At 39.5% G+C, this 26,819-nt stretch overlaps 1 protein-coding gene across 1 annotated transcript in view; it reads right to left on the bottom strand.

The window, feature by feature from the left end:
- LOC146004441 (cytoplasmic dynein 2 intermediate chain 1) overlaps positions 1-26,819 on the bottom strand; it is an 81,453-nt gene that overhangs the window by 29,323 nt on the left and 25,311 nt on the right. The window contains exons 8-13 of the mRNA XM_083143299.1: positions 25,476-25,586; positions 15,851-16,054; positions 14,992-15,164; positions 13,733-13,833; positions 12,073-12,185; positions 4,975-5,135 (exon numbers count right to left, since the gene is read on the bottom strand). Coding sequence (XP_082999425.1) covers positions 4,975-5,135; positions 12,073-12,185; positions 13,733-13,833; positions 14,992-15,164; positions 15,851-16,054; positions 25,476-25,586 — 863 coding nt within the window. The remainder of the gene's footprint in view (positions 1-4,974; positions 5,136-12,072; positions 12,186-13,732; positions 13,834-14,991; positions 15,165-15,850; positions 16,055-25,475; positions 25,587-26,819) is intronic.

Below are 26,819 nucleotides of genomic sequence, written 5' to 3'. Positions count from 1 at the left end.
GTTAATGCTAGGGTAATTGATCCACCTTTAATATTCTTCTCTGACGAAGCATGGTTCCATTTACAGGGCCATGTTGCATCACAGAATAACAGGAATTGGAGCTCAGATAAACCCAATTTTGTACATGAAACTCCTTTGCATGACCAGAAAATCTGTGTTTGGTGCACAGTAAATGCATACAGTTATAGGGCCCACATTTTATGAAAATACCATAAATGCACAGAGACAGGGATGACTTACTCACACCATTCTTCAAACAACTAACTGAAATCGAATGCCAATCAGGGTTTTTCCAACAAAAGACTGCCACCTCACACCCAGCTGAAAAATTGTTGTATTCCATTCAAGAATTTTTTGTAAACAGGGTCATTAGCAAAGGATTGTGAACCCCATGGTCCCTGATCTCACTGTATGTGACTTTTTTCTATGGGAGAAATTGAAAAATAAAGTCTATGCAACAAACCCCCACACATTAGAAGAACTGAAGGAGAATATCAGGAGAGAAACTGAAGCAATTTCAAAAGCATGTAAATGGAAATTTCCTGAAAATACGCCAGAAATGTGTGGATGCAGGACAGGGTATGTGCTTATTTTGATTGTAACTGTGTTTGTATTGGGCAGAAATTTGCAATAATTATCATAACATAGCAGGCCATTTACAGTAAAAATTGGCATCTCTGTGAGGCCAATCTGTCACCTTCCAAAATATTTCTTCTCAATTATTAAGGACGTGGCCTCCCATCCAAATGCTTTCGATGCCAGTGTTGCCATGAAACCAGAAGTACACACAGCATAAAGAAATTGTAGTTTTGTGAAACAAAAATAGGGGACACTGCCAGTGGCACCAACTTAAATGAGCCTGTGGGGCTCAAGCCCACCCAATAATTTGCCTCTTACATTTTATTTTAGGTTAAAGTCTCTGCGGTTAAGAAAACAAAACTTTTCATCATTATACACTTACAGAATTCTCACAAGCTTAATTATGGACTGTTTTCAAACTATTTCATAATTTGTTTATGATACTTTTTAGTGTCCTATACAGGGTGCGAAATCATTGAAAACTGATGGGGGGAGAAAGTTATTCATCTTCAAACCCCCTCCCCTGCAAACATGTGTGTATATTATACGATATACATATATGTAATGTTAATGAAAGTAAAAATAAATTAATCAATTAAAAATATATTATTATCATTAATACTATTATTTTTAAATACATAAAGAAAATCCGGGAACTTTTCTAATGTTGGAAGCGGCCCCAGCGTCGAATGACATGGGTACCTGGGGGGTGAAGGCAGTCAGGGGCATGATGCTGATCACATCACCCCCACTTACGATCGGATCAAGAAAGTGTGGGCGTTACCACCATACCCCCTATATGCCTTCATGGCATGGTGCTACGCAAAGGGGAGCACTTTACCTTTTTTTTACATAAGGAAATTAATTTGTTACTTTTACTGCAAAGAAGATAATTTCTTTACCAACTGATTAAAGATGTTAATAAATAATGAAATAGTTCAAGTGGTTTTATTATGTGTACGTTTTTCTTTAGTTTGTGCTTTATGTTAATATAAATCAATTAGATTTCATAGTTATTATTGTTTTGCATTTTTATTTTACTTTTATTGCATGTATTGATGTAGATTTGTTAATGATCTCTTGAGAGAGAATGCATTCAATACTCACTACACCAATTTGTGAGCGTTTTCGATATTATTCTTAGTAAAGTATATTTGAAATTAAAAGTAATTGCTTATCTTTAGCTTGTCCCACGCACAAGGTGGGAAGTGGAAGTTTTTAGCGGGAAGCAAATGGTCGTGCAGTTGGAAGAGAGAGGAGCAAGCAGCTGTTTTTCGGCAGTGCAAGGGTGCAAGAAAAAGGCTTGGATGGAATGCACTTGAAAGAGTGAGAGTACATAACTTCTCCATATTAGGACATGAAATGTCAGTGAATGGATTCCGTTGACACTTATCTTTGGTGATACTTCGTCGGAGTGTGGGGGTGATGAAATTTACGCTAGTGAGTAATGACCTTGAACTGACCCTCACTACACGTACGTAAGTACAAAGCTTAATATTACTTGTACTCTCGAGAGACTTCACGTACAAATTTCAGTAGTACTACTATGTACGATGTCCGTTCGTAGCTAGCTAAACGCGTGCCGAATCATGTGATTAAAGATTGAGTTCGAATTTCTCACATTAGTGCTAGAAGAAAGTTGACGCAACGCCATGTTGTAAGAATTGACGTTGTACCGATTCTTACATGCTGCGATCACACAACGTGATGTAAAATTTGCGTGATCAAGGAAAAGGTAGCACATATATCACATATAAGGAATAACGCGTATTAAGTACAGTTTAATATGAGTCACGACCAGTAAAGAGTATTTTTAATCAGTGACATGCATGCAAGGTAATTGATTTCTTTGTTTCTTTCACCGGGTCATGCTGATGTATGGAAACAAGTCATTATAATTGTTTCATAAGATATTGCAGTAATGTGAAATCACTATGTGTGGTATATTACTTTATACTGTAAAACCATTCAGTGTGGTGGTTAGATAAGTATATATAAATATTGAAATTTGATTTCTGGGCCCAATTGGTATTTAAATTTATAGCGTAGAAAGGTTATATCTGAAAGTTAAATGGGGAGGGAACTTGTTTGCAAAATATTCTTGAATTTGTGATTGTGTTTGCTAATGGTAATGAAGAGTGAATAACAAGAAGTGAATTTTCTGCTCATTAATTTTGTGTCAATTTATCACTGAGTTCAGAAGTAAATCGATGAGTCATTTGTGATATATTTAAGTTTTTTTTTTACTTTCGCTTTATCTGAATAAATTCATATCTTATAAACCACCACAGGATTGCGATTTCGTTTGTTACCTAGATCTCTGGTGTAATTAGTGACATGGTTCACCTAATTTCATGTGCAATAATCTGAACTTCCTTTTCAGCAAGGGAAACTCCTGTTCGAGTCTGCTGTTCTGGATTGTGGCGTACTGTAAGCCAGCACCCCCCCTTTTAAGTCAAATATTTGGTCATCTTTAATTATTCGAATTTCATTATCAGTAAAGATTAGTTTTTTCTTTCCTCGAGCTTGCGGAAATTTAAATTAAATGTCCAGGCAAGGGGTGATCTAAGATTCAATCACAGGGCTGATCATTCTTACCGGTTGGTCAATTTTTGTGTTTAGTGTTCAACATCGATTTTTTTTAACTTGAAGCTTTAACCTTTTGCTGCCCAAGCATCTCGAACGAGATGCCCAAAAGTAACCCTCACGGATCCAAGTGTCTCTATCGAGACGCTGTGTCAAGGTCGTAGTTTTTACGTTATAACTTTTCTATTTTTGGCTAGAATTTAGATTTTATTTTTTTATATTGTTCCTAACACATGTATTTAACAGAAATGGTTTTTTGCATTTTTTTATGTCTTCATGAAAAATGGAGGGGGAAAGGCGGGGAAAGGGACTTCTCTTTTGCACCTCTTTTCAAGGTCAATTTTTTGCCAACAAAGGAAGACCGGCTTTGTTGTTCTAAAGCAATGCTTTTCACTCCCTCCTGCTAAGTGCATTCGAAGGAAGCTTGTTTATCAGTATCCGATGTCAAAATGAAAGTTTTCCTTGAGGGCGCAAGCAGGGGGAGGGGGAAGACTGGTTGTTGAATCTGCGTTGTGAGAATGGAATTTCGAAGTGCGCTGAAGGAAACTTTTTTTTTTTTTTTTTTTTAGCACAAGTGTCCACAAGTGGCAACAGGGGTTACCCAGCATTGTCTAAAAATAGAATTTCAAGCAGCTGCAAGAATTGGCGCTCATTTGTCACTAGATTCTAGCTTTTCGTCCGTGAATGTTGTGCGTACGTGTCGTTTTGTGCCCAAGTGCGAGGACATTTTTTGGGTGGTGACAATTTTTTTAAAAAAAAACCAAAAATTTTCTCCCTTCCCCCTCCATATATACACCAAATTTGCATAAATTTTGCATTTTGTGCATTTTGACATTTTTTTTCGGGGGCGGGGGGAAAACATTTTTTTTAAGAAAAGTATTTTTGAGGGGATTTCGCACTTTTCCCCCTCCATATGTACGCCGAATGTGCATAAATTATATATCGTCTAAATCTGTGATTCATTCTGCATACAACGGTATATCTTTCATATCTCTAGGGCATTTAGTTTCTGAGCTATAGTCATTTCAAGGTACCGCTGCATTTTGAAGCTTGAATCAGTGGCCATTCCTTTTGGGGGTACAACTCAAGTTACATTGGTCATATGATAATAATGCAAATATTTTTGTGTTCCTTACATGTCAGCGATCATTTCCATGTGCATGTCGACACTGTCATGTACTTTTTTCTTCGGGGGAGGGTGGGGGAACCAAATTTTTTTTTCCGAAATTTTGGAATTTTGAGTGACAGCGAAACGCACTATATATTAATGTAATGCATAATTTTCTATTTCCTGTAATAAATTGAACAATGTGAATCTAAAGTGTGGGCTAAAAAACACCTAAGTGGAAGAAAATTCGTTCATATTTACTATGTAAGAATTACAAGGGAAGCTTGTTGCAGACAACTTGACTGTGAAATAGTGAACGATTTTTAGAATTTTAAAGGTTTTTAGTTTTAAAAAAAATATACAGGAGGACAAATAAGTTTGTATAATAGGTTTTAACTTAGGTAAACGATGGCTTTAAAGCACGTAAAATGTCAGTGTGTAATCGATCTTCCTATATTTTTTCCCCACTCACATTTCACCTAATTCTTGATCCTGTTGACTATGGAAGAAATATTTTGATGAAGCTATCTCTCGAAACGTCCTAATTGAAGAAAACTTATCACACTTGCAAAAAAAAAACTAAGTAAAATTGTAATTTATATTGGAAGAAAATGCTTGAGCCTTAACTGTTACTGATAATAATGATTTAAATAAATGGCACATTGATCATATATGCAATAAATGAATAGTCCTTTACTCACAATGAAAGTGTATCCTTCAATGAAATGACCAAGCTGTGGACCAGTCGTACTCTCCCCCATGGAGCCAGACCCAAGTCACTGGTATTCCCACTAGAAGCTGCTTGGTGGCTCTGTATCACTGTCCAAACAATGATGATTCCATCTTCCTCCAGGCTGCAAACCTTGAGACAAATAAGAAAATGATTCTTTACATTTACAAAATCACAAATGTAATTCATTCAGATGCAAATTGATTGTACCATCTGTGCCATACAGTGGAAATCCAATATCACATCTTTCTAAATTGCACACTTTACGATCAGCATCCCAATAAAGAATGTTGCAATTTTTTTCCCGGAATTTGTTTACCTCAAATTATATGTTCTTAAGCCACAATTCCAGAAGAAACAAATCTCTGTTTTTCTTATGCTGTATCTATTTTCTACCATGGTAGCTAGATAATTGGGAAAATGATGATTAGATGAAAATTGTGAAGAGACATTAGCAAAGAAATACCCAGGTCTAGGCCTGGAATGTTAGATGCCAAGTTCATTAGTTTACCTCAAAAATAATATTAAAATGAAGAGGATGCACTATTAATTTTTAAGTTTCTATATATTGATATGGTTTGAAGCATTACAACTGTAATCATGTGTATAATTTCATAGGAGTGATTAAAAATGATGTTATTCAATATCTTACAACTGTAATTTAATGTTTACTTTTAAATTCTGTCATGCAAGACATCTAGGCAAATAATTTGCAAAGGAAAAATACATCATAACATCTCTATTGGAAACAGCTTCCTCCAATTGTATCTGTATTTGTATTTTTCTTATTTTACATCATTTTCTACTTCTTCAGGATTAATGACGATTAAATTAAATTGATGTAGAGATATTCACAGTATGTCCCTGCAAGGACTCAACTTTGGGACAACTTCAGGCAAGATCATAAGTCCAGCACTCAATGTGCTAAGCCATGGAGGAGTCTAGCATTCTCAAATCATCAGTGTGTGTTTGAGGTCTAAACAGGGTTAAGAAAAACCCAGAGCTTATCATATTAGGCTTTGAGTTTCCATGTTCCCAAGTTCACATTCCGACTGGTTACTCCATGTGCCTGTTGTGTAGGAAACACTCTCACAAGGTGCAATGATGTCACCTTGTTCCATTAATTGCTGTTGAGTCAGCCTAACTAGGTGTGACCACACCAGCAAGGGAGAGGCCACACCAGAAACTATAGTAGCACTAGTTGCTGTGCACTTCATTGAAATTTCTAAAGTACTCTTAAATACCTGGTTTTATTACTTAATAACACGACAGTTTTATACATACATGCATTCATATAATTGTGGTTGTAAAAAATACATGATTCTTTTCAAAAGAGAAATCACATTTGGAGATTTGGCAACATAGTTTCACATTCATAATTGGGAAAAGAGAGATGCGGTATTATATAAATACGGAGAAACTAGTACTCACTTATCCGCGAAGCTGTTTTTTCTTCTTTTTTGATTAATTTCAGTGGCCACTGCCTCCATCCTCGTTGGAACTTGCTGTACCGTTGCTTGGCATGCATCTTTTGTTTGTGGTTCTCTGGCTGCCGTTAGGTGCGCTGTTGTTAACTGTGCATCTGGGTTTGTGTCGTCTGCTATTTCCGGGCGATAACTGTTGTAGTAGTGGAATCTAAGTGTGGTGCGCTTGCTCGCTATCGATGTTTAGCTCGTGCGGGAAGTGCATTATGGCGTGTGTTTCCCAGCCACAATCAACCCCTAGTGGCCAATATAAATGATCCACCTTCCCCTACCATCCCACCACTTCCAACTGCATAGCCAAAGCCTTCTCCCATATGGCATCAAAGTAGCACACAAACCCAATTCCAAAATAGCTGATAAACTGAACAAACACAAACGGTACTTCCTCTCCCCCCTTGATAACCCAGGTGTATAATTTGCCGAGTGTGAATGCAAGGCTCATTACATCGGCAGGTCCATCAGATCTGTCAATTAAAGAATCCAACAGCACCTAGCAGATGCGAAAAAAGCCCAACCCACTACTGTCTTGCTAAACATATCAAATACAATAGCCATAAAATTCAAAAAGTTCAAGTCAAACACACTGCTCACACGCTCGTACACACTAAAATCAAGGAAACGCATGCCATAATGCACTTCCCGCACGAGCTAAACATCGATAGCGAGCAAGCACACCACACTTAGATTCCCCTACTACAACAGTTATCGCCTGGAAATAGCAGACGACACAAACCCAGATGCACAGTTAACAACACCGCACCTAGTGGCAGCCACAGAACCACAAACAAAAGATGCACGCCAAGCAACGGTACAGCAAGTTCCAAAGAGGATGGTGGCAGTGGCCACTGAAATTAATCGAAAAAGAAAAAAACAGCTTCGCGGATAAAAGTGAGTACTAGTTTCTCCGTATTTATAGTTTCACACTTTCCTCCATGATGGTATATGCATAAGACCAATGAACTTAAAAAAAATTTCTCAAACAAGTGATATGAACATATATTTCTAGTAGGGATGGGCCAATATGAAATTTTGGCTGATACCAATAACCGATATTCTACCGATCACATAAAATTCCAAATGGTTCTTGAACCAGAATGGTTCATTGCTCCTTAATAACTGTGTATGTATTTTCAGGTGACTGCAGTGCAAAAAAAAGTTGCATTTTTAGATACCATATTTACGGATGTATAATGCACATGCGTGTATAATGCACACCCTGTTTTTTTATGGGGAAAAGTGACAAACAATTGTGTCTTGTATATAATATTCACTACAATCCAGGTTCAAGAAATAGCTTTCTTATTTGTAAGTTGTAAAGCTGTGGCTATGTCGAACAAGAGTGAATGACATCATACCTATTCAACAAGTCACCTGTTGCTATATGGACCATGAGGAGAATATCCTCTTGTCTTAACAATAAGCTACCAACCCATGCCACCTCCCCCTCTCCCTCCACTGTGTTTAGCATCCCAAAGCTTGCACTCTTTAACCACCTCTTTATTCTGTAATAGTAGAAAGAGAGATCAACATTACATTATAGATTTACAGTGCTCAGGAAGTTATTTTCTATTATTTATTATCCAACAAATACCGCTGATATGCATCCCATGTGACGGGAGGTGAATGTTCGAAGTCAAGACAGAACAGCTCTGCTTTTCTGGGTGTTGCAGAACATTACATTACAAAGTGAAAAATCGTTGGAAATGGCCTTTAAACTTTTATACGTGGTTTTGCTTCAATATATATGCTTTTTCCGTGACTAATGTAATATTCATATGAGGCACATTCAGGACCATCAAACTAGCAGTTAGCAGCACAAGATTTCTTCCATTAAGGCATTTACACACTCCATATGTCATATTATTTGGCCAGTAACACATTTTAAATATTATTTTCTTTTCTTTTCTTTCACCCAAAGTACAATAAAAATCAGAACATTCCTTCATTTTGTGAGAAGCTTTTTTCAACCGCATTGCACATTGTGTCACCATCTTGAATGGAATACTGTTGCTATATTCAGAAACTGCAGAATTTAAGCTTTACAACTATATATAACATGATAGGGTACCGTAAATATGAAAAATCAATGCAAGTGCACAAAATCAGGGAATGACACTGTAGGGTTTCATGTTGGCTGTTCGAATTATTCGGTGCATATTGTGCACCACAGTTTTGCGGGCAAAAATTTTGGAAAAAAGTGAGCATTATACATGAGTAAATATGGTATTTTCTTTTTAAAAAAGAAAGGCATGGAGATTATCCATAAAATTACAAAATGGCAGAATTTTGCACTAAATTATAAGATATTTATAGATATACCGGATAGGTAAAATTATTGGTAATTTTACTGATATACCGATACATCGATATGCCTATGTCTGATGCTGATAAAGTATACCAATTAATCTGTCCCATTCCTAATTTCTAGGGGGGGGACCTCACCACTTTACATTTTTTAATCTGAATGTTTAAAATTGAAAACTTTTCGAAATTCCCTATTGAAAATCATAGAATATATTGCCATGCTTGGTATTACATGTACTTGTGTGTATAATGTTTTTAATTTGTATATCTGTTTGGGCTTCATATACAGCAAAATTTCAATTTTCAGGGGACCCAAGTTGAAAAACATAAAATGCTCAAATAAGTAAAACCTAAGAAAATGTTATAGCATTTTTCTCTATGAGGACCTTAAGACAATGTATAATGTGGGAAAAATGTATAATTAGGTTTCCACCATAATTAGAAACCATAGAAAGGGAACGCCAAACTGTGTGAACTCTATTTTGCTTGCAGCAATTACTGCCTTTAATTCATGTCTACATTTGTTTCTCATGCTGTTAAGAAGGTACACAAAGTACTGAATATGCACATGTGGGACAGCTCCTCTTGTATGGAATGGCTCTTTGTTGGGTAAGAGAAATATTTATCTTATTCTGATACACCCACAGAACTCTTAAGCTGCGAGAAAAATGCACTGGTTGAACCAATTAGAATATGTGCTATTGTAACAGTTATTTTTAAATTTTCTAGTAATACAAAATATAATAAAAGGCACATCATAAGGTTGTAATCCTATATTTTGCCAAATTCACTTGACTTCTTCAGGAATAAGTTATGAAACTGAAGCACTTACATGTAGGAGTGTGTAGTGTTAAAGTCCATACGAAGGGTTAACATGGTTGTAGTTCTACATGTAAAGGACGAAGGTTAGAACATGTTTCTGTGGTAGTTGACACATGACGAGGGAAATGCTTTAAATTTCTGGTAATTTTATTTATTTCAATTTCACCTGTTTTTACATCAATGAGCAATACATACAGATTATTTAATAAAAGTAGCAACATACTTGATCATCTAGTAACTGAATATGTGGAACATATTATTGTATTCACAATATTTTATTTATTTCAATTTTACCTGTTTTTACATCAATAAGCCATACATACAGATTATTTAATAAAAGTAGCAACATACTTGATCATCTAGTAACTGAATATGTGGAACATATTATTGTATTCACAATATTCTGAATGTATTGAACAGTAATAACTAATCACATTGCGGACTGACATTGCTAACACTTTGTCAATTATGAAATGAAAGTATCTTACAATATTTAATATATGTAATTCATATTTTATATGCAGGGCACGAAAAATCCCGGTCGCCATGGCGACTAAAAATTTCAGCCTGGCGACTGTGATCTTATGCTGTAATATGTACGAAATTTTGATGATTCTAAGTTCAAATTGCAGTACAGCGTAAGTTAGATTTTTTTAAAAAAAAAACAACGTTTAGAACATTCCAGAGAGTCAGTAATAATGTCTTACTCTTTGTCCCCAAACACCCCATTTCCTGTTTTCTCGAATAATTTAGCGATGTTTAGAATACCGTGATACTCAGCTTCTTATACAGTGTGTTTCAAAAGTTGCACAACCCAAACTTTGAAAATGTATATCATGAAAACCATACGAGATATTTACACCGGGTTTTCTGCATTAAAGTCTCATCCATTGAGATAGATTTCAATCCTTAAAATTATCAGTTCTCTCTATACAGAAAATTTAGATAAATTAATAACTGGGGGAAGGCAGCGTTAAATTTTTTCCAGAAATGCACTTTTGAATGACAAAAATATATAAGAAATTATCGAAGGGTCATAATTAGATGTCTGATGACTGATGCCATGACAATCTGTCATTTGCGACCAATATTGGTCATGTGCAACATTTGATGAATTTTTTTTACTGGCGATTTTATGGGTTCAGTGAAAAAGTGCCATTCTTGGATGCTAGCAGGTCGAAATACTGTCAACAGACTCACGCCACATGTGCCTAAGTATTGGCTATACACTTACGTGAAAAATCAAACCAAGATTTTGTGCCGAAATTGGATTCTTGAGAGAATCCTAGTCTGCCTCTGGTTACACTGAATTCTCTTCACTCACTTTTAACGCTACTATGCCTGTTCTTTTAATTGATTCAGCATGGAGTATTCTTTGGAGCAACACGTGTGTATTGCTGAAGAGTATTTTACTACTAGTTCTTACACTCAAGTGCAAGAGGTTTTCCAAGAAAAATCCCTGCTTCTGCTGTACCTTACAAAGGAACTGTTTTACGACCAGTCAAACACCAACAAATGATCCCACAAATTGTTAAGAGTTGGTATTATTATTGAAGATTAGGCACACATAGATGTACTACATAGAAATTTTCAGCGAAAAATGCAGGCTCGACTAGGACTCGAACCTGGGTCTTTGGCATCCCGTATGATTTCTCTAACCACTAAGCTACTGAGCCGGCCTGGCCTCACCTGATTTCTCACTGTCGCTGTTTTACCTGTGTGCAATCGTCTCTGCCAGTGCTACCGCAACGGGATCTGTTGCCTTTGAAACACAGTAGACTTCGACATTGCCTAGTTCCTCCCAGCGTAGAGATGTTAATGCATTTTTCGCTGGAAATTTCTACATAGTACATTTCCTGTGTGTGCCTGATCTTCAATAATTATTGTTAATTATAATTAACATCTCTATGCTGGGAGGAACCAGGCAACGTCGAAGTCTACTGTATTTCAAAGACAACAGATCCCGTTGAGGTAGCACTGGAAAAGAAGATTCCACGCAGGTAAAACAGCAACAGTGTAAAATCAGGCGAGGCCATGCCAGCTCAGTGATTAGAGCAATGCCACGGTATATCAGAGACCCATGTTCGAGTCCTGGTCGAACCTGCATTTTTCTCTGAAAATATATATTGTTGAAAATCAATTCTCAGATGTTTTCAGCAAATTAACAATTTTTTTTAAATAATGTAATTGCTTTTGTTTGGATACATGCTAACATAAATTTATTAACCCAGTGATAGCATACATGATTAGTTTAGTGCAGAAAACCTGGTATAAATACCTGTTACAGTTTTCATGATATACATTTTCAAAGTTTGGGTTGTGCGACTTTTGAAACACTCTGCAGTATGGACAATTGCTAGTAGTTAGTTTCCTGGTGCCTGATTTTCAGAGCTGGCACCTAGCTTTGAATAAAAATTTTCAAGCACTGTTTTTATATGTATTATCAAAATAAGAATTACCTGAAGGGACAACAATTCACTTCCTGCACCAAGATCTGTGTAATCTTTAGAGCTGACCAAAGGCTGAATAGCTACTACAGGTCCAAGATGCCCTTGGCTCTTCAGTATTTCAGCTAGAAAATTAGATACCTGGATTAAAATATGCACAAAGTAATACTTAAATGCATCAGGATATTCCCTGCATCATTGGTTTCGTAAAGCATAGCTTTTGACCGACCAGCTATAATTCAGAGAATCCCTGCATCTTAAACTTATGAAAATACTCTTGGTAAGTGACAACAAGTGAGTTATTTTGCTTATGTTAATAAAAACAGAATAAAATATATGCCTCAAGTGATCAAATCAGATAAAATCAACAACCTCCAATTTAATATACACATGAAATGTACTTACGCATCCGCATACCTGTTTATCGCATACCTGTTTATCGCGTACCTGTTTGTTTAATTTGATTAATTTATGTGACTGCTGTCACTATTCACATTGGGACTTGTAGTAATGAATTAAATAATTAAATAAACTGTATGGGGATACGTAAGCACATTTCGTGTGTATATTAATAGAGGGCATACACAAAAGAATGGCGCAGTTTCAAAAATTAATTAAAAAGTTATTTCTCATGTTACATGGGCACAACATAAACTGTCAGCAGCGTATACTGTCCAAGTTTCTCATGCATTAATTACAATCCTTCAATGTGTGCAGCCTGGGTAACATGACACAAATCCACATGGTAATCAAACTAATATCAGACTGTGTAGCATGTCCACTGTAATGGCCTGCAGTGCATGTGTCATCCTATCATGAAGATCATGGATAGACATGGGCAATGGTGATAAATAAACACTACCTTAAACAAACCCCCAAAGAATGAAATCATGGTGCAAGATCCAACAAAGGGAGTGGCCAGGGAGAAGAGTGAGAAGGTTTTGGCGGGACATCTGATCCAGCCCTGTGTAAGAACACCATTGAGAAGTACTCATATGCTCCTGTGAAAATTTGGGGAGGGGAGAGCTCCCTCCAGTCGGGACACCGTGTTTGAAGTCCCTCTAGCCACTGACTTGGAGGAACTTCACTGAAATGCCTCATGCACTCTTTAATGTTGAAATCAGACACACTAGGTCAGCCAGGACTCTTGCCTTTACCCACGCATCCAGTTTCCACAAACTGTCGCTACCACCTGGTTATGTTATTCTCGTGTGGTGAGTCTTTTTTAAACTGCACACTAAACTCATGCTGCACCGTAATCACAGATCTGGACACCTCGAAACGAAGCACACAGAAAACCTTCTGCTGTAACACCATCTTGGAAACACTCCGCAGCCTCCCAGTAAGCATGAGAATTGAACAGTTGGTAGCATATGAGAAACTGACAGTTTCTGCTGCTGACTCTGTATGATGCACCACGTAAAGTGAGAAGTAAATTTGTTATTAACTTTTGTAACTGCACCATTCTTTTGTGTATGCCCTGTATATTACTGTGTCCAAAGTCCTACAACATGAACCTCTAATTTCTTGCATACTTCCAAATGCCTTCCACACCTGTCTTTACTCTTCCTGACAGATACACTCAGGTAAGTATTTTTATTCTATTTTATGAAAATATTGATCCTCGCACAATATGTTTTCTTATATTAAAGTAATCAGTTTTCGTCCATACCTGTGCTGTAGGTTGGTGAGCGAATTGTCCACTCCTCGTCCTCTGCATAAACTGACAGATGATCAGACGACTGCTCTCTCAAATCCCAGACACAAACAGAACTGAAACAAAAGATACAAGCATTTTTTTATTTAAGCATTTTTTTATTTCAACAGCTTTTAAGGTGTGCTAGATCTCAGCTTATACTGACACCACTGTATCACCATTGACCAATATTATTGATACAATATTGCAATATTGATTAAAATTTATACACTCATTCTAGAGTCACCAGAAATTAGGACAAAATATAAAATTAACACACATGTAGGACTTTTAGTTACAATGATAATGCCAAGAAGCTGAGGAGAGCAAAATAAAATTTGAAAATATGTTTGGGAAGGTTAAGGCAGGTTTTCAGTGATTCAGAACTGTGAAGTAATAAAAGTTGGCCAGTTTTGCCAGAATAATGCTGAACTTGTAGACATTAACATGAAAAATGTTATTAAAAAAACTTAATATAAATTGGACAGTTCATTTTCCATTAAAAGCTGGGCCTTTACAGATTGGTTTCAAAGTACGGTAAGGGGTGACACTGAGAAGAAAACTTTTCCAAAAAATGTAGAAGCACCAACAGTATTGACATTTGAGAAGAAAAAGTAACTGAAGAACACAATGCAATTTCTAGGTTTAATGACAACATGCGACAATTTATAGGCACTAAAAATGTGTAAAATAGGCCAACAAATAGGCACTTAAAAGAAATTGTAAAATAAAGTCAACAACATAGGCACTAAACATGAATATATTACTTTCAAAATTGCTCACATAGGTCTATTGACAAATATTTTGTATTCTATTGTTCTTTGTTTTTCTTACTTTTCTGCCACTCGTCTAATTGTGATGATCATTGATTTGATGAAAATGATGAAAGGGCATTCACAAAACAAATTAGATTACCTTCTACAATGCACTGTGTACAGGGCTTAAAGTAGCAAAAGAAAGCAGGAGTAAGCAAAAACACCAAAAAGGCACTTTTAGACATGATTATTCAAATAGGCACTTTTAGACATGATTATTCAAATAGGCACTTTTAGACATGATTATTCAAAATAGGCACTAAACCTCAAAAGGGGCATTTATAGGTACTATAAAAATGCTGTATCAAGCTCAAATGAAATTTAAAATACAAAAACCTATGTTTTAATAAACAGGAACAAAACACTTGAATAGGCAAAGACGTGCACCCTATTCATTACAACCTCCACAAGGCAACTTACCCATCTTTTAATCCTCCAAAAACCAAAGTTGCTTTCAGTGGACTAAAACAGCTTGAGGTCACATCATAAGATGACACCAGTATCTTCTGAGGGAGAAAAGGCTCCATAATATTCCAAACGCAGACCATACACCTATCCAAGTTTGGCTCCGAAGTTTCATCCTCTGTCCCATTCTATATCAAATATCGAAAAAGAAACAATGTACCTCGATGGTTAGACACACAAGAATACACTTCAGGTGGTAAAATGTGCGATAACTTTCAAATTCATTGAACCATGTGTTGATAATTTCTTCAGACACAAAATATATTCCTCATGAAATCTGGAAACATTTTAAATGTATACATAAGCTGGGTTGGTGTCCCAGCCTGGGCATGGATATTCTCTGAGAGCCTCTCTTCACCAAATTCATCTAATCATCCCTCATCCTCATCATTGTGATACATACGAAAACAGTTCTTTAACCCCCGAATACGTTCTAGAAATTAGCCTCACAAAATTAAAGATAATTATCATTCATCAGATGTTCAGTTTTATTTGGCCAGTAATACTGAAACTTGTCTGGAATCTGGTACACAAACATTTTTTCCAAGTAAACTGTAACAGACGAATATTTGTTTAAGGAAGTTCACTAAAGTTTAACCAGATTTTAGTATTTTACATATAGATATATAGAATCTAATTCCAATGATTAACGATATCTTGTCATAACTTCATGTTTAAACTTGATTAAAATTTTACTGCATTTCTAAATTTTCCCCAGTTGCTGTAATTTACTATTTCACTTTGAATCACCTGAACAAGAATATTCTTGCCATTACAATGTGTAAGATATTAAAAACATTAAAAAAATACGAACCTGTTGAAAACTTTGGTGTACTGTGAGCAGCAAATTGGGTTGATATTGAGGAAACTGAAGTGAAGTGACCATGCGGTTCTTCAGGAAAGGTACATTTTCAATTCCCAAGTAGTTGAAACCTTCACTGAAAGCAAGTTCTATTGAATGCTGCTTCAAATTGTTTGCACTTTGTCTACCCTCTTCTTCCAGAAGTATCAACATAATCTGCAGAATGAAAAGTGATTAATAGAACAATGGTATGTAGCAAAACTATATCTTAAATTCTGTTATCCAAATAGTAATTGTAATTTTTCTTAAAGTATGCTTGCCTCGTTTCAAACATGTACAAATAAATCAAGCACAACTATTGTTTCTGTGCAAACATTTGAAGCCTGATAAAAAAACTTCATGTGGAGAGTTGCTTAGTAAATGAAGTAACGAGGATCATAACTGACTCATGCTTATTTCTGCTTAATTTAATAATTTAAATTTTGATCACATGAAGTATGTTGGATGAAAAAATAAAAAATAAAGTTCTAGTGATAATGAAAAATCATGTTTGGTCCAGCTTCTTACCTTTCCCTCACCAGCAACCACTCTACAATTCATGTGCAAATCGGAAATAAGAAAAATGCCTTCTGCTAGCCAGCAAGGAGCAAATAGAAAGCAGACACAGCCATTAAAAACGCTGGTGCCACTTCGCAGTTTAATCCTCACCTTTTTAATGTCTTCTTAACAAAGCTGTGCCCTGTTTTTCTGGAAGTGGTTAGTTTGCTGTGCATACATTGTGTAATCTCATATACTTATCCATAGCATGGCTTCCTTACAATGTCCTATGGTTTCAGTTAGAAAGGTCAACATTTAAAAAAGCACAGGAAAGCAACAAAATACGTCAAACATGGTTTAACCTGACAAGAACTATGGCAAATGTAGAAATATTATGAAGTCAAAAATTACTGTAATAGCTTCAAATAAGATTGCAATTATTTTAAGATTTTGAGCAATAAATTAAACATCCTTCCTAGGTGTCCTTCCCACATACACTCTCTCCCCACTGCTCTTCATAATTACAATGGATGAATTAAACAAGAAGTGGGGAAGAAGATAGGAGAGGGCAAGATGAAGGCCCTGTTTTTCGCTGATGACTTAGTATTATGAGGAAACAGGGAAGAGAGAAGTTCGAAGACAGCTTGATAAGTTGGAATGAGGAAATTAGAAGAGCAGGAATGAGTGAGGTGCTAATAACAACAAGAAACAGAGACAGAAATGTACCAAGAATAAAGGTGGGCATTGAAGAATTGAGGGTAGTGAGAGCTTAAAATATCTAGAAAGCATAATTGAGAGAAGTGGAAGAATAGATGAGGAGGTAAGTAGAAAAAGACAAATAGGTGGTGGACTCGATCAAAGTGTAAGAAGAGATTAATATGGAACAGGGATGTACTCATGAAATGCAAGAAGGTAATATATATATATATATATATATATATATATATATATATATATATATATATACCAGGTGTATAAGCTTAAATCTGCTGTTTGCTCATAGATGGCGTTAGTGAGTGTATGAAGCTACCATGGGCACGCCATACCTGGTGTTTGTATGAGTTGGACATCTGCCAACACAAATCAGTGCACATCGCCACCATGTGCAGACAACAACAGACAGTGTTCCTGTGGTAAGCATGTCTAGTTTTGTGCCAGAAAAAGAGCATATGCGGGAAGCTCTGCTTTTCTGCTTCCATTTGAAGAAATTGGCTGCCGAATCGCATCAAATGCTTGTGGAGGCCTATGGTGACAGTGCTGTATCGGAAACAACGTGCAGGGATTGGTTTCGTGGGTTCAAAGATGGCAATTTTGACCTGAGGGACAAGAAGTGTGAAAATCGGCCCAGGAAGTTTGAGGACCATCAATTGCAGCCTCTTTTCGACGAGGACGATACCCAAACACAAAAGATGCTTGCCGAGCAATTGGGTCTTACTCAAGCAGCCATTTCCATGCGTCTACGTGCCATGGGAAAGGTTCAAAAGATCGGAAAATGGGTGCTGCATGAATTGACCGATCGGCAGCTGGAGAGACTCCAAAACACATGCGAAATCTTGCTTGCCAGACATAAAAGAAAGTCTTTCCTGCATCGGATTGTGACTGGCGATGAAAAGTGGATATATTTTGAGAATCCTAAACACAAGAAATCGTGGGTTGATCCCGGCCAACCATCAACATCTTCCTCGAGACCAAATCGCTTCAGCCGGAAGACGATGCTGTGTGTTTGATGGGATCAACAGGGTATCGTCTACTTTGAGCTGTTGAAATCTGGTGAAACTGTCCCTGCCCACGGCTACCACCAACAACTGATGAAATTGCACTGTGCTCTGTGTGACAAAAGGCCGGATTATCAACAAAGACATGGCAAGCTGATTTTCCTCCACGACAACGCCCCACAGCACACGTCAAGACTGGTCCAAAACTACTTGGAGACACGCAACTGGGAGGTGCTACCCCATCCCGCCTATTCACAAGACCTGGGCCCTTCCGACTACCATCTGTTTTCGTCGATGGGCCACGTCGTCGCTGAGCAGCACTTCGATTCATATGCAGATGTACGAAAATGGCTTGATGAGTGGTTTGCCTCGAAAGAGAATTACTTTTTTTGGCGTGGTATCCAAAAATTGCCCGAGAGGTGGGCAAAATGTGTATCTCGCGAGGGCAAGTACTTTGAATAAATTTCTTGTTGCTTTCTATGACCAAACCATTTTTTTTCTAACTACAAAACAGCAGATTTAAGCTTATACACCTGGTATATATATATATATATATATACACATATACATACATATATATATACATATACATACATATACATACACACACACACACATATACATACACACACACATATATATATATATATATATATATATATATATATATATATATATATATATATATATATATATATATATATACACACACACACACACACACATATACATACATATATAGTATATATACACAGGGTGATTCTAAAGGTATAGTACAAACGAAAACCACAGATACCTCCCATGAAATAGAGACGAAAGTTCCCCTTCCACTTTGCCGAGAGATGCCTCCGTGAGGAGCTAGACAACGCCGAAAACGTGTGAAAATGAACTTCACACCTCTGTACAGCCAGTACCAGTGAAGATAGAAAGGCGGAACAAACGAAGTCAAAAGGAACACCAAAGTCGCCCATCCGAAAAACACTAGGCGGCAGCTGCGCAACGCATGCGCATGGGGTTCCACAAAGGAAATAGGAGTGTCCCGCAAGACAAGTGAAGGGAAAGAGTAGTGATCGACAACCGTAGGGACAAAAGAAGCAATGAAGCATGAAGTAACAATTGCACAGCGGGAAACAAACACATGCAGCACGTGGGGAGTCCCCAAACACAGTGGGGAGACACCGCAGCAAGAACAAAGCACGGTTCAACAAAAGAGAAAGAGGACCGGACGGGGAATGGTACCTGTCAAGGAGACAACAAATGCGGGACGAGGGATTCCCCGTAGCAGCACCGAGGGGATGTCACACAGAGGTCGTGCGCCAGCAGGACAAACACAGCAACTACGGGCACAGGAGGTTTATTGCCACGCAAAGGTGCACTTACAGATAGGAATAGTACGTAGTCGTACCCCGGACTGACGTTGTTACAAAAGTTGCTCAAATTGACGACCACCACATTCAATGCAGGCATTGCAGCGTCGCAGGAAATTCTGGCGAACCCTATCAAAAATCCCTGGCATGGTACACACCTCGGCCGATGCTGCAAGTATCCGTGCTACCAATGTTTCCTTGTCAGGCATCGGGGTCTCGTAGACGAGTGTTTTCACATGGCCCCACAAGAAGAAATCCATTGGTGTGAGGTCAGGCGAACGGGCGGGCCAGGGGACGGGGCCCTCTCTGCCCATCCAGCGCTGTGGGTAGGTACGGTGCAAAAGGGTTCGCACTGTGCCATCAAAATGTGCAGGCGCTCCATCCAATTGAAACCACATACAATGTCGCACGTTGAGGGGTACATCTTCTAGCAGCTCTGGAAGGACTGATGCAAGAAAGGTGCGATAGAGGCGGCCATTTAAACATGGTGGCAGCAGGTATGGACCGATAATCTGTTCATCGATGATACCTGCCCAAATATTCACTGCAAACTGGGTCTGATGGTGCACCTCGACTGCTGCATGTGGATTTTCATAATCCCACACATGGCTGTTTCGGCAATTGAAGATGCCCTCACGGGTGAATGTTGCCTCGTCCGTAAAAAGCACATGGCGCAAAAAACGGGGATCGTCGGTACAAAACTGCAACAGTCGTTGACAGAATTCCACACGTCGTGGGTAATCCCCAGCCTGCAACGCATGGACTCGCTGTGGATGATAGGGATACAGCAGATCATCATGAAGGACACGCCACACTGTCGACTGTGATACTCCCACTGCACGTGAAATGCTACGGGTGCTAGTGGACGGTGTGTCGTCCACACGAGCAAGTACGTCCTCCTCGACCGCCACGGTGCGCACATGTCTTGGGTGACCGACATGATGGCCTGCACGTAACACACCTGATTCACCAAGGGTACGGTGCACGTTCGAAAACAACCTGCTGTCGGGTTGTCGCCTCTCTGGATACCGTCTGCGATAAAGGCGTGCAGCTGCTCGGCCATTGCCATCTGCAAGGCCGTAGACAAAATGCATGTCCCTCAGTTCTACAAATGTGTAGCGTTCCATGGTACGGTGAGGATAGTGCCAATTATGGAATACTGTACTGCAGTGCACAGGTGGCACACACACACACACTGGTCACAACGGCTTCGAAACAACATATTCAATTGTCGTACGTCACCGCACCGGCTCTTTCACTGACACGCTCCCTAACGCTGCACTTCCAATCAGCCCACACGTCCGCACGGCGCTGTGGTACAATCAGCTGACGTTCCTGAGCCACCCGTGCCTGTGCTCTTCACTACCTGACCACTGCCGTCAGGTGGGGCCATGTACTCTGGGGCCTTGTCATCGTGGAACACATGTAGCATCCTTCATTCTTGCCCCATTCACCCACAACACGTACTTCGTCCGTCTTGCTCGAGCTGACGGGGAGCACTACGTACGATCGTGTGGTGTTTGTGTACACCAATGTGGGGTAACCCAGCAGTTGAACAGACGTGCATACCCCCACGTAGCTTCATTACACGATTGTCCCAAGCAGTTTATCTGTCCAGCCTTGCTCGGCCCGGTCTCACACCCACGCGGCAGTGCGGCTGCGGTGGTGTGAGGCCACGCTTGGTTTCGGAGCGGAGGGACTCGAGTTGTTCGGCTGGGGTTGCGCTCGGAAGCAAGCAGCCGCGTCAGGTCTGGGAACGGTGGACCTGGTGATCGGGATGGAAACATTCCGACCTCGTCCATTAGTGTCGTCCACGGTACGGAGTGGTGGGGTCCGTACGACACTCCAGCAGCCTTTCGCCCGCTCCCACCCAGCGATGTGCCTCCGGCTTCATTTCTAAGACGCTGATTGGGCCCCATCACGACGTTTGTTACAACGTCAGTACGGGGTACGTGGTCCTATCTGTAAGTGCACCTTTCATTAGCAATAACCTCCTGTGCCCGTAGTTGCTGTGTTTGTCCTGCTGGCGCACGACCTCTGTGTGACATCCCCTCGGTGCTGCTACGGGGAATCCCTTATCCCGCATTTGTTGTCTCCTTGGCAGGTACCATACCCCGTCCGGTCCTCTTTCTCTTTTGTTGCACCGTGCTTTGTTCTTGCTGCGGTGTCTCCCCACTGTGTTTTGGGGACTCCCCTTGCGCTGCACCGCCAGCGCTGCCATTTCTGCCCCGAACCATGTACGCGTCTGTTGCCTGTCGAGTGTCACGGACCACTTTGCTTGCATTCTCGGTGTGTTTTTACATCCTACGTCGTCCTCCCGTGGTTCTGCAACCCCGCACTACTTTTCTCGACTGCACTGCTTCAGTCATGGTGTTTGTTTCCCGCTGTGCAATTGTTACTTCATGCTTCATAGCTTCTTTTCTCCCTACGGTTGTCGATCGCTACTTTTCCCTTCACTTGTCTTGCGGGACACTCCTATTTCCTTTGTGGAACCCCATGCGCATGCGTTGCGCAGCTGCCGCCTAGTGTTTTTCGGATGGGCGACTTTGGTGTTCCTTTTGACTTTGTTTGTTCCGCCTTTCTATCTTCACTGGTACTGGCTGTACAGAGGTATGAAGTTCATTTTCACACGTTTTCGGCGTTGTCTAGCTCCTCACGGAGGCATCTCTCGGCAAAGTGGAAGGGGAACTTTCGTCTCTATTTCATGGGAGGTATCTGTGGTTTTCGTTTGTACTATACCTTTAGAATCACCCTGTATACATATACATACATACATACATACATACATACATACATACATAAGTGGCCACGGTGGCTTAGTTGGTAACGGGTCTGACTACCATGCTAAAGGTCCCGGGTTTGATCCCCACCCGGTTCAAATCCGGGAACTTTTCTAACGATGGAAGCGGGCCCCGGCGCCCACCCAGCGTCGAATAACATGGGTACCTGGGGGAAACCCTGGGGGGTAAAGGCGGTCAGGGGCGTGATGCTGATCACATCACCCCCACTCACGACCGGATCAAGAAAGTGTGGGGCGTTACCCCCACACCCCCTATATGCCTTCATGGCATGGCATGACCAGGGGAGCACTTTTTTACATACATATATATATATATATATATATATATATATATATATATATATATATATATATATATATATATATAATGGATAAAAGCAAGGAGGGCCAAAAGGGCTAAGTAAAAATCAAATAAGGTAAAAGGAAACACTCACCGGACAGTAGAAAAATTCAAAATTTTCGCTAATTTATAGCATCATCGGTGTGAGAAGAAACAGAAGACGGAACTTCCGGTTCCGTCTTCTGTTTCTTCTCACACCGATGATGCTATAAATTAGCGAAAATTTTGAATTTTTCTACTGTCCGGTGAGTGTTTCCTTTTACCTTATTTGATTTTTATATATATATATATATATATATATATATACATACATACATACATATATACTTATATACATACATACAGATACATATACATACACATACATATATACACACACATACAGGAATAGGATCAGAAAAGGTGCCAGAAGGGCAGATAAATACAAATGATGAACGAGACAGTTAACACTTACCACACAAAGAGAAATAATTCTATATTTCTCGATATATGTCGCGTTTTCAAAGTAGAAGATAGAAAGATAAGCGTCACAAGCAGTAGAGGCACAGAATACTGACCGTAGTGCCTCTACGATCAGTGTTGCCAGAAACAGTTGATAGAGAACAAAAAGTACTTTAACCAGTGTTTACTGTAAGGTGGGTGGGTAGTTTCGGGGAGGAGAGGAAAGGGTTACTGGTTGGCTAGGTTGAGTCCGGGGGGTATAGTGACGTGCATGCGGAAAGATGTGTCAGATAACACCACCTTCAATAACTGTTTCTGTGTTGCCATCATCCATCTTTTACCCCCCCTCCCCCCCACTCTGTCTTTACTGTCTCCTCCTTCATTTGTGTATATATATACACAAATGAAGGACACAGTAAAAACACTTACCACACAAAAAGAAAAAGTTTGATATTTCGTGATCCAGGTCGCATTTTCAACGGAGAAGAAAGAGATCGTGGTTACAAAGATTAGAGGCACAGAATACTGACGGCAGCATCACTACCGTCAGTGTTGCCAGAAACAGTACATAGAAAACAAAGTTACTTTCACCAGTGTTTACTGCATGGTGGGTGGGTGGTTTCGGGAAGATGGGAAAGGGTTATTGGTTGGCTAGGTTGAGTCCGGGGGGCATAGTGGCGTGCATGCCTTATATATAAGCACTTTCCCATCGCCTGCGAAAAGACGTGTCTGTATGGCGGGGAGGGGGGTAAAAGATGGATAATGGCAAAATGGAAACAGTTGTTGAAGCTGGTATTATGGCTGTTGTGGTGTGGATGGCAACTGTGAAATCAGTTTTGGGTGGATGAAGGGTGATTATTGATCCTTAGGTTCAAGGGGGTGAAGGTTTCACCCAGGTAGAAGTTGTCACAGATTTGGCAGATGAGGGTGTAAATTAGGTTGGATGAGTGGCAGGTGCCCTTGGGGTGAAGGGTGAACTCACCTGCAGCTGTGGGGATCAGGAGGGTGGGGGAGGTGATGAGTATGGGGCAGGTCTTGCCCCTGGGTTTGTTGCACCTGTGAGCTGGGGAAAAGTGGTGTGGAAGCTGTGTGTGTGTTTTGGACCAAGATGTTCTTGAGGTTGGGGGGGGGGGGGTGACTGAAGATGACCCTACGTTTATCCCAAAAGATGTCCCTGGTGTCAGGCTCACTGTCCAGGATGGGGAGGAGGGAGTGGAAGGTATATCCGATTTTCGTGATGTGGGGGTGGTATTGGGTGATAAGAGTTGGATGATTGGTTTTGGGTTGTTTGGTGCAGTTGTGGGAGGTGGCTCTTGTGATTTGTTTGTTTCTGAGGATGGAGGGGTAGCCACGGTTGGTTAGGGCTTTGTGCAGGCGTAGGTTGTAGTTTTGGCAGGATGAGGGGGATGAGTTGAGGCTAGAGAGCTAGGAAATGTGGGATGGCTTTTTTGGTGTGGTAGGGGTGAGCTGGAGTAGTGGAGATACTGGAGGTGGTTGGTTGGTTTGATGTGTATGGAAGTTTCCAAGTGGTCTCCCGCAATGTGGATGTCCACATCTAGGAAGGTCACTTGGTCTTTGGAGTGGAACCAGATGAATTTGAGGGTAGTGAAGTTGTTTAGTTGGTTTAGGAATGTAGTGAGGGAGGGTTCGCCATGTGTCCAGAGGAGGAAAATGTCATCTATGAATCTTAACCAGAGGAGTGGTTTCAGTTGTTGGGAGTCAAGGAATCCCTGTTCCAGCCTGCCCATGAACAAGTTGGCATAATAGGGGGATCATATGAGTACCCATAGTTGTGCCACGTATCTGGAGCGGAGACTTGGACAATGACAGAGAGACAAAATAAAGATGCAGGCAGTGGAGATGTAATTCTTAAGGAGTATACTTGGGAAATACTAGAGGGGATAGAATAAGGAATGAGAAGATCTGACAGACAGTGGGTGTGGTGAAGCTTCAGGACAGAATAGATCAGGCACAAATGAGATGGTTCGGACACATGAAGAGGATGGGTGCAAAAAGACTGCTAGTACGAGCTTACAATGCACAAGGAGTGGGAGTAAGGCCAAAGGAGAGACCAAGATGTCCATGGAAAGAGCAGATAGTGGAGAATGTTAGGGGAAGAGGAAAAGATTGGAAGACCATGGAAAGAGAGGAGTGGTGGAAGACCCAGCCAGAGGCAGGAAACTGCGAAGGAGGATGATGACACTGACAAAACAGTCAACATGACAGATATGACCATTGCTAATTCAATTCGAGCATTCACCTGAAGTAAATAAGAGAAGCACAAGAAAAGTGTCACAATAGCCGGGCATGGAATCTGAGCGTAAAATTTTCAAATTATGAATGCCACTCGCATTCACCTTAACTCATTTGGTTTCACTCAAACCAATGTTATGATAGCAAATCGTTAACATTACAGTAAAAAGTGCACAGTACTTACTTGCCCAGCAGATGCTAAGAATTTGTTTAGTCTGACAGAATTCCCTTTGATTCTCTCCTTCCATGCATTGGGATCTTCTTCCTCCATATCGCCTCCAACTCCCAAATGTTCCTGCAAATTAGATAGTGAATGACAATATTATTAAATAAACATAAGCTTGTGGTACGAGTACAGGTAAAACTTTAGAAGAAACTGAATTTCTTTTACATACATCAAAACGTATACAGTGTGTTCCACTTAGAGGGATCGAGAAATAAATTATCACCATTTTAAAACAGAGGAAGATATTGTTACAATTTTCAATTTACAAGATACAGAAACCCTCCGAGTTTATACACCAATAGTGAATGCACGTGTTTGCACATCCGTGCCAAGTGAAATGCAGGAACAAGCCTGGCACTATTCACTACAACAAGACACGCAATGCAATGGTAAGAATATGGACCATTTAGATGTCTGCAGGGCAACTCAAGGTGCACACATCGAGTTCCATTGACCATTTTCCTAAACTCAGAGATTCTATATCAAGGTATGTAAATATTTGTGTCAAACCATTATTTACACCTCAATTATTTCTTGATCCCTCTAAGCAGAACATACTGTATATAAGAATATTTTTTTTTAAACTTCTCATTTATCCGAGAAAAACTGAAACACTAAAGACAAAAATTTCAGATAACAGAGACTGAAAACTTTGAAACCAAAACGATACAGTAATTTTACAAAAAATATACATGAGGATTGTATTATACCACTGTATGTTAACTTCTGCATTCCCTAGTCTGGGAAAGCAATTACAGTGGAACCTCAATTTTAAGGTTTTCTGGGCACCAAGACAAGAAAACTTAAAATGTGGGGAAAATGCAAATTCCAGAAACTTTAATTGGGGTTCCACTGTACTAATCAGGATCTAGTGTAGTAATCTGTAAAACTGCTCATCAATTTATCGACCCAAGATCTAACTTGCTGTGTTGTGTAGGAAACCTGCCTCAGTAAGCTCTGTAAGAGCCAAGTCATAAAATAGTTATGTGACAGTTAGTGGAATGCAGCCAAAACTGGAATGGAGATCTTCCATTCCACTCTGCTACTTTATTATGGTTTTTAATGAATATAAAGACAAAATTCATGTAGACTGATTTTTAAATACATTTCTTACACACACATGACAACAGCCATGATAAAAGACTATTTACTACTGAAGTGAATATATCACCCAGATTTTGAACTGAATTCTTGTCACTTTACATTGGATCAGTACAATATTGGGTTTTAAAAAATATATCAATAACAAAATTTTGCAACAAAACGTCATGAAAAAAATAATTGCAAAATGACTATCAAAAA

The sequence above is a fragment of the Lepisma saccharinum genome, chromosome 1 (assembly GCF_977018435.1).
Source record: "Lepisma saccharinum chromosome 1, izLepSacc3.1, whole genome shotgun sequence".
Taxonomy (NCBI): Eukaryota; Metazoa; Arthropoda; class Insecta; order Zygentoma; family Lepismatidae; genus Lepisma; species Lepisma saccharinum.
This window is presented reverse-complemented; position numbering and strand designations above follow the sequence as displayed.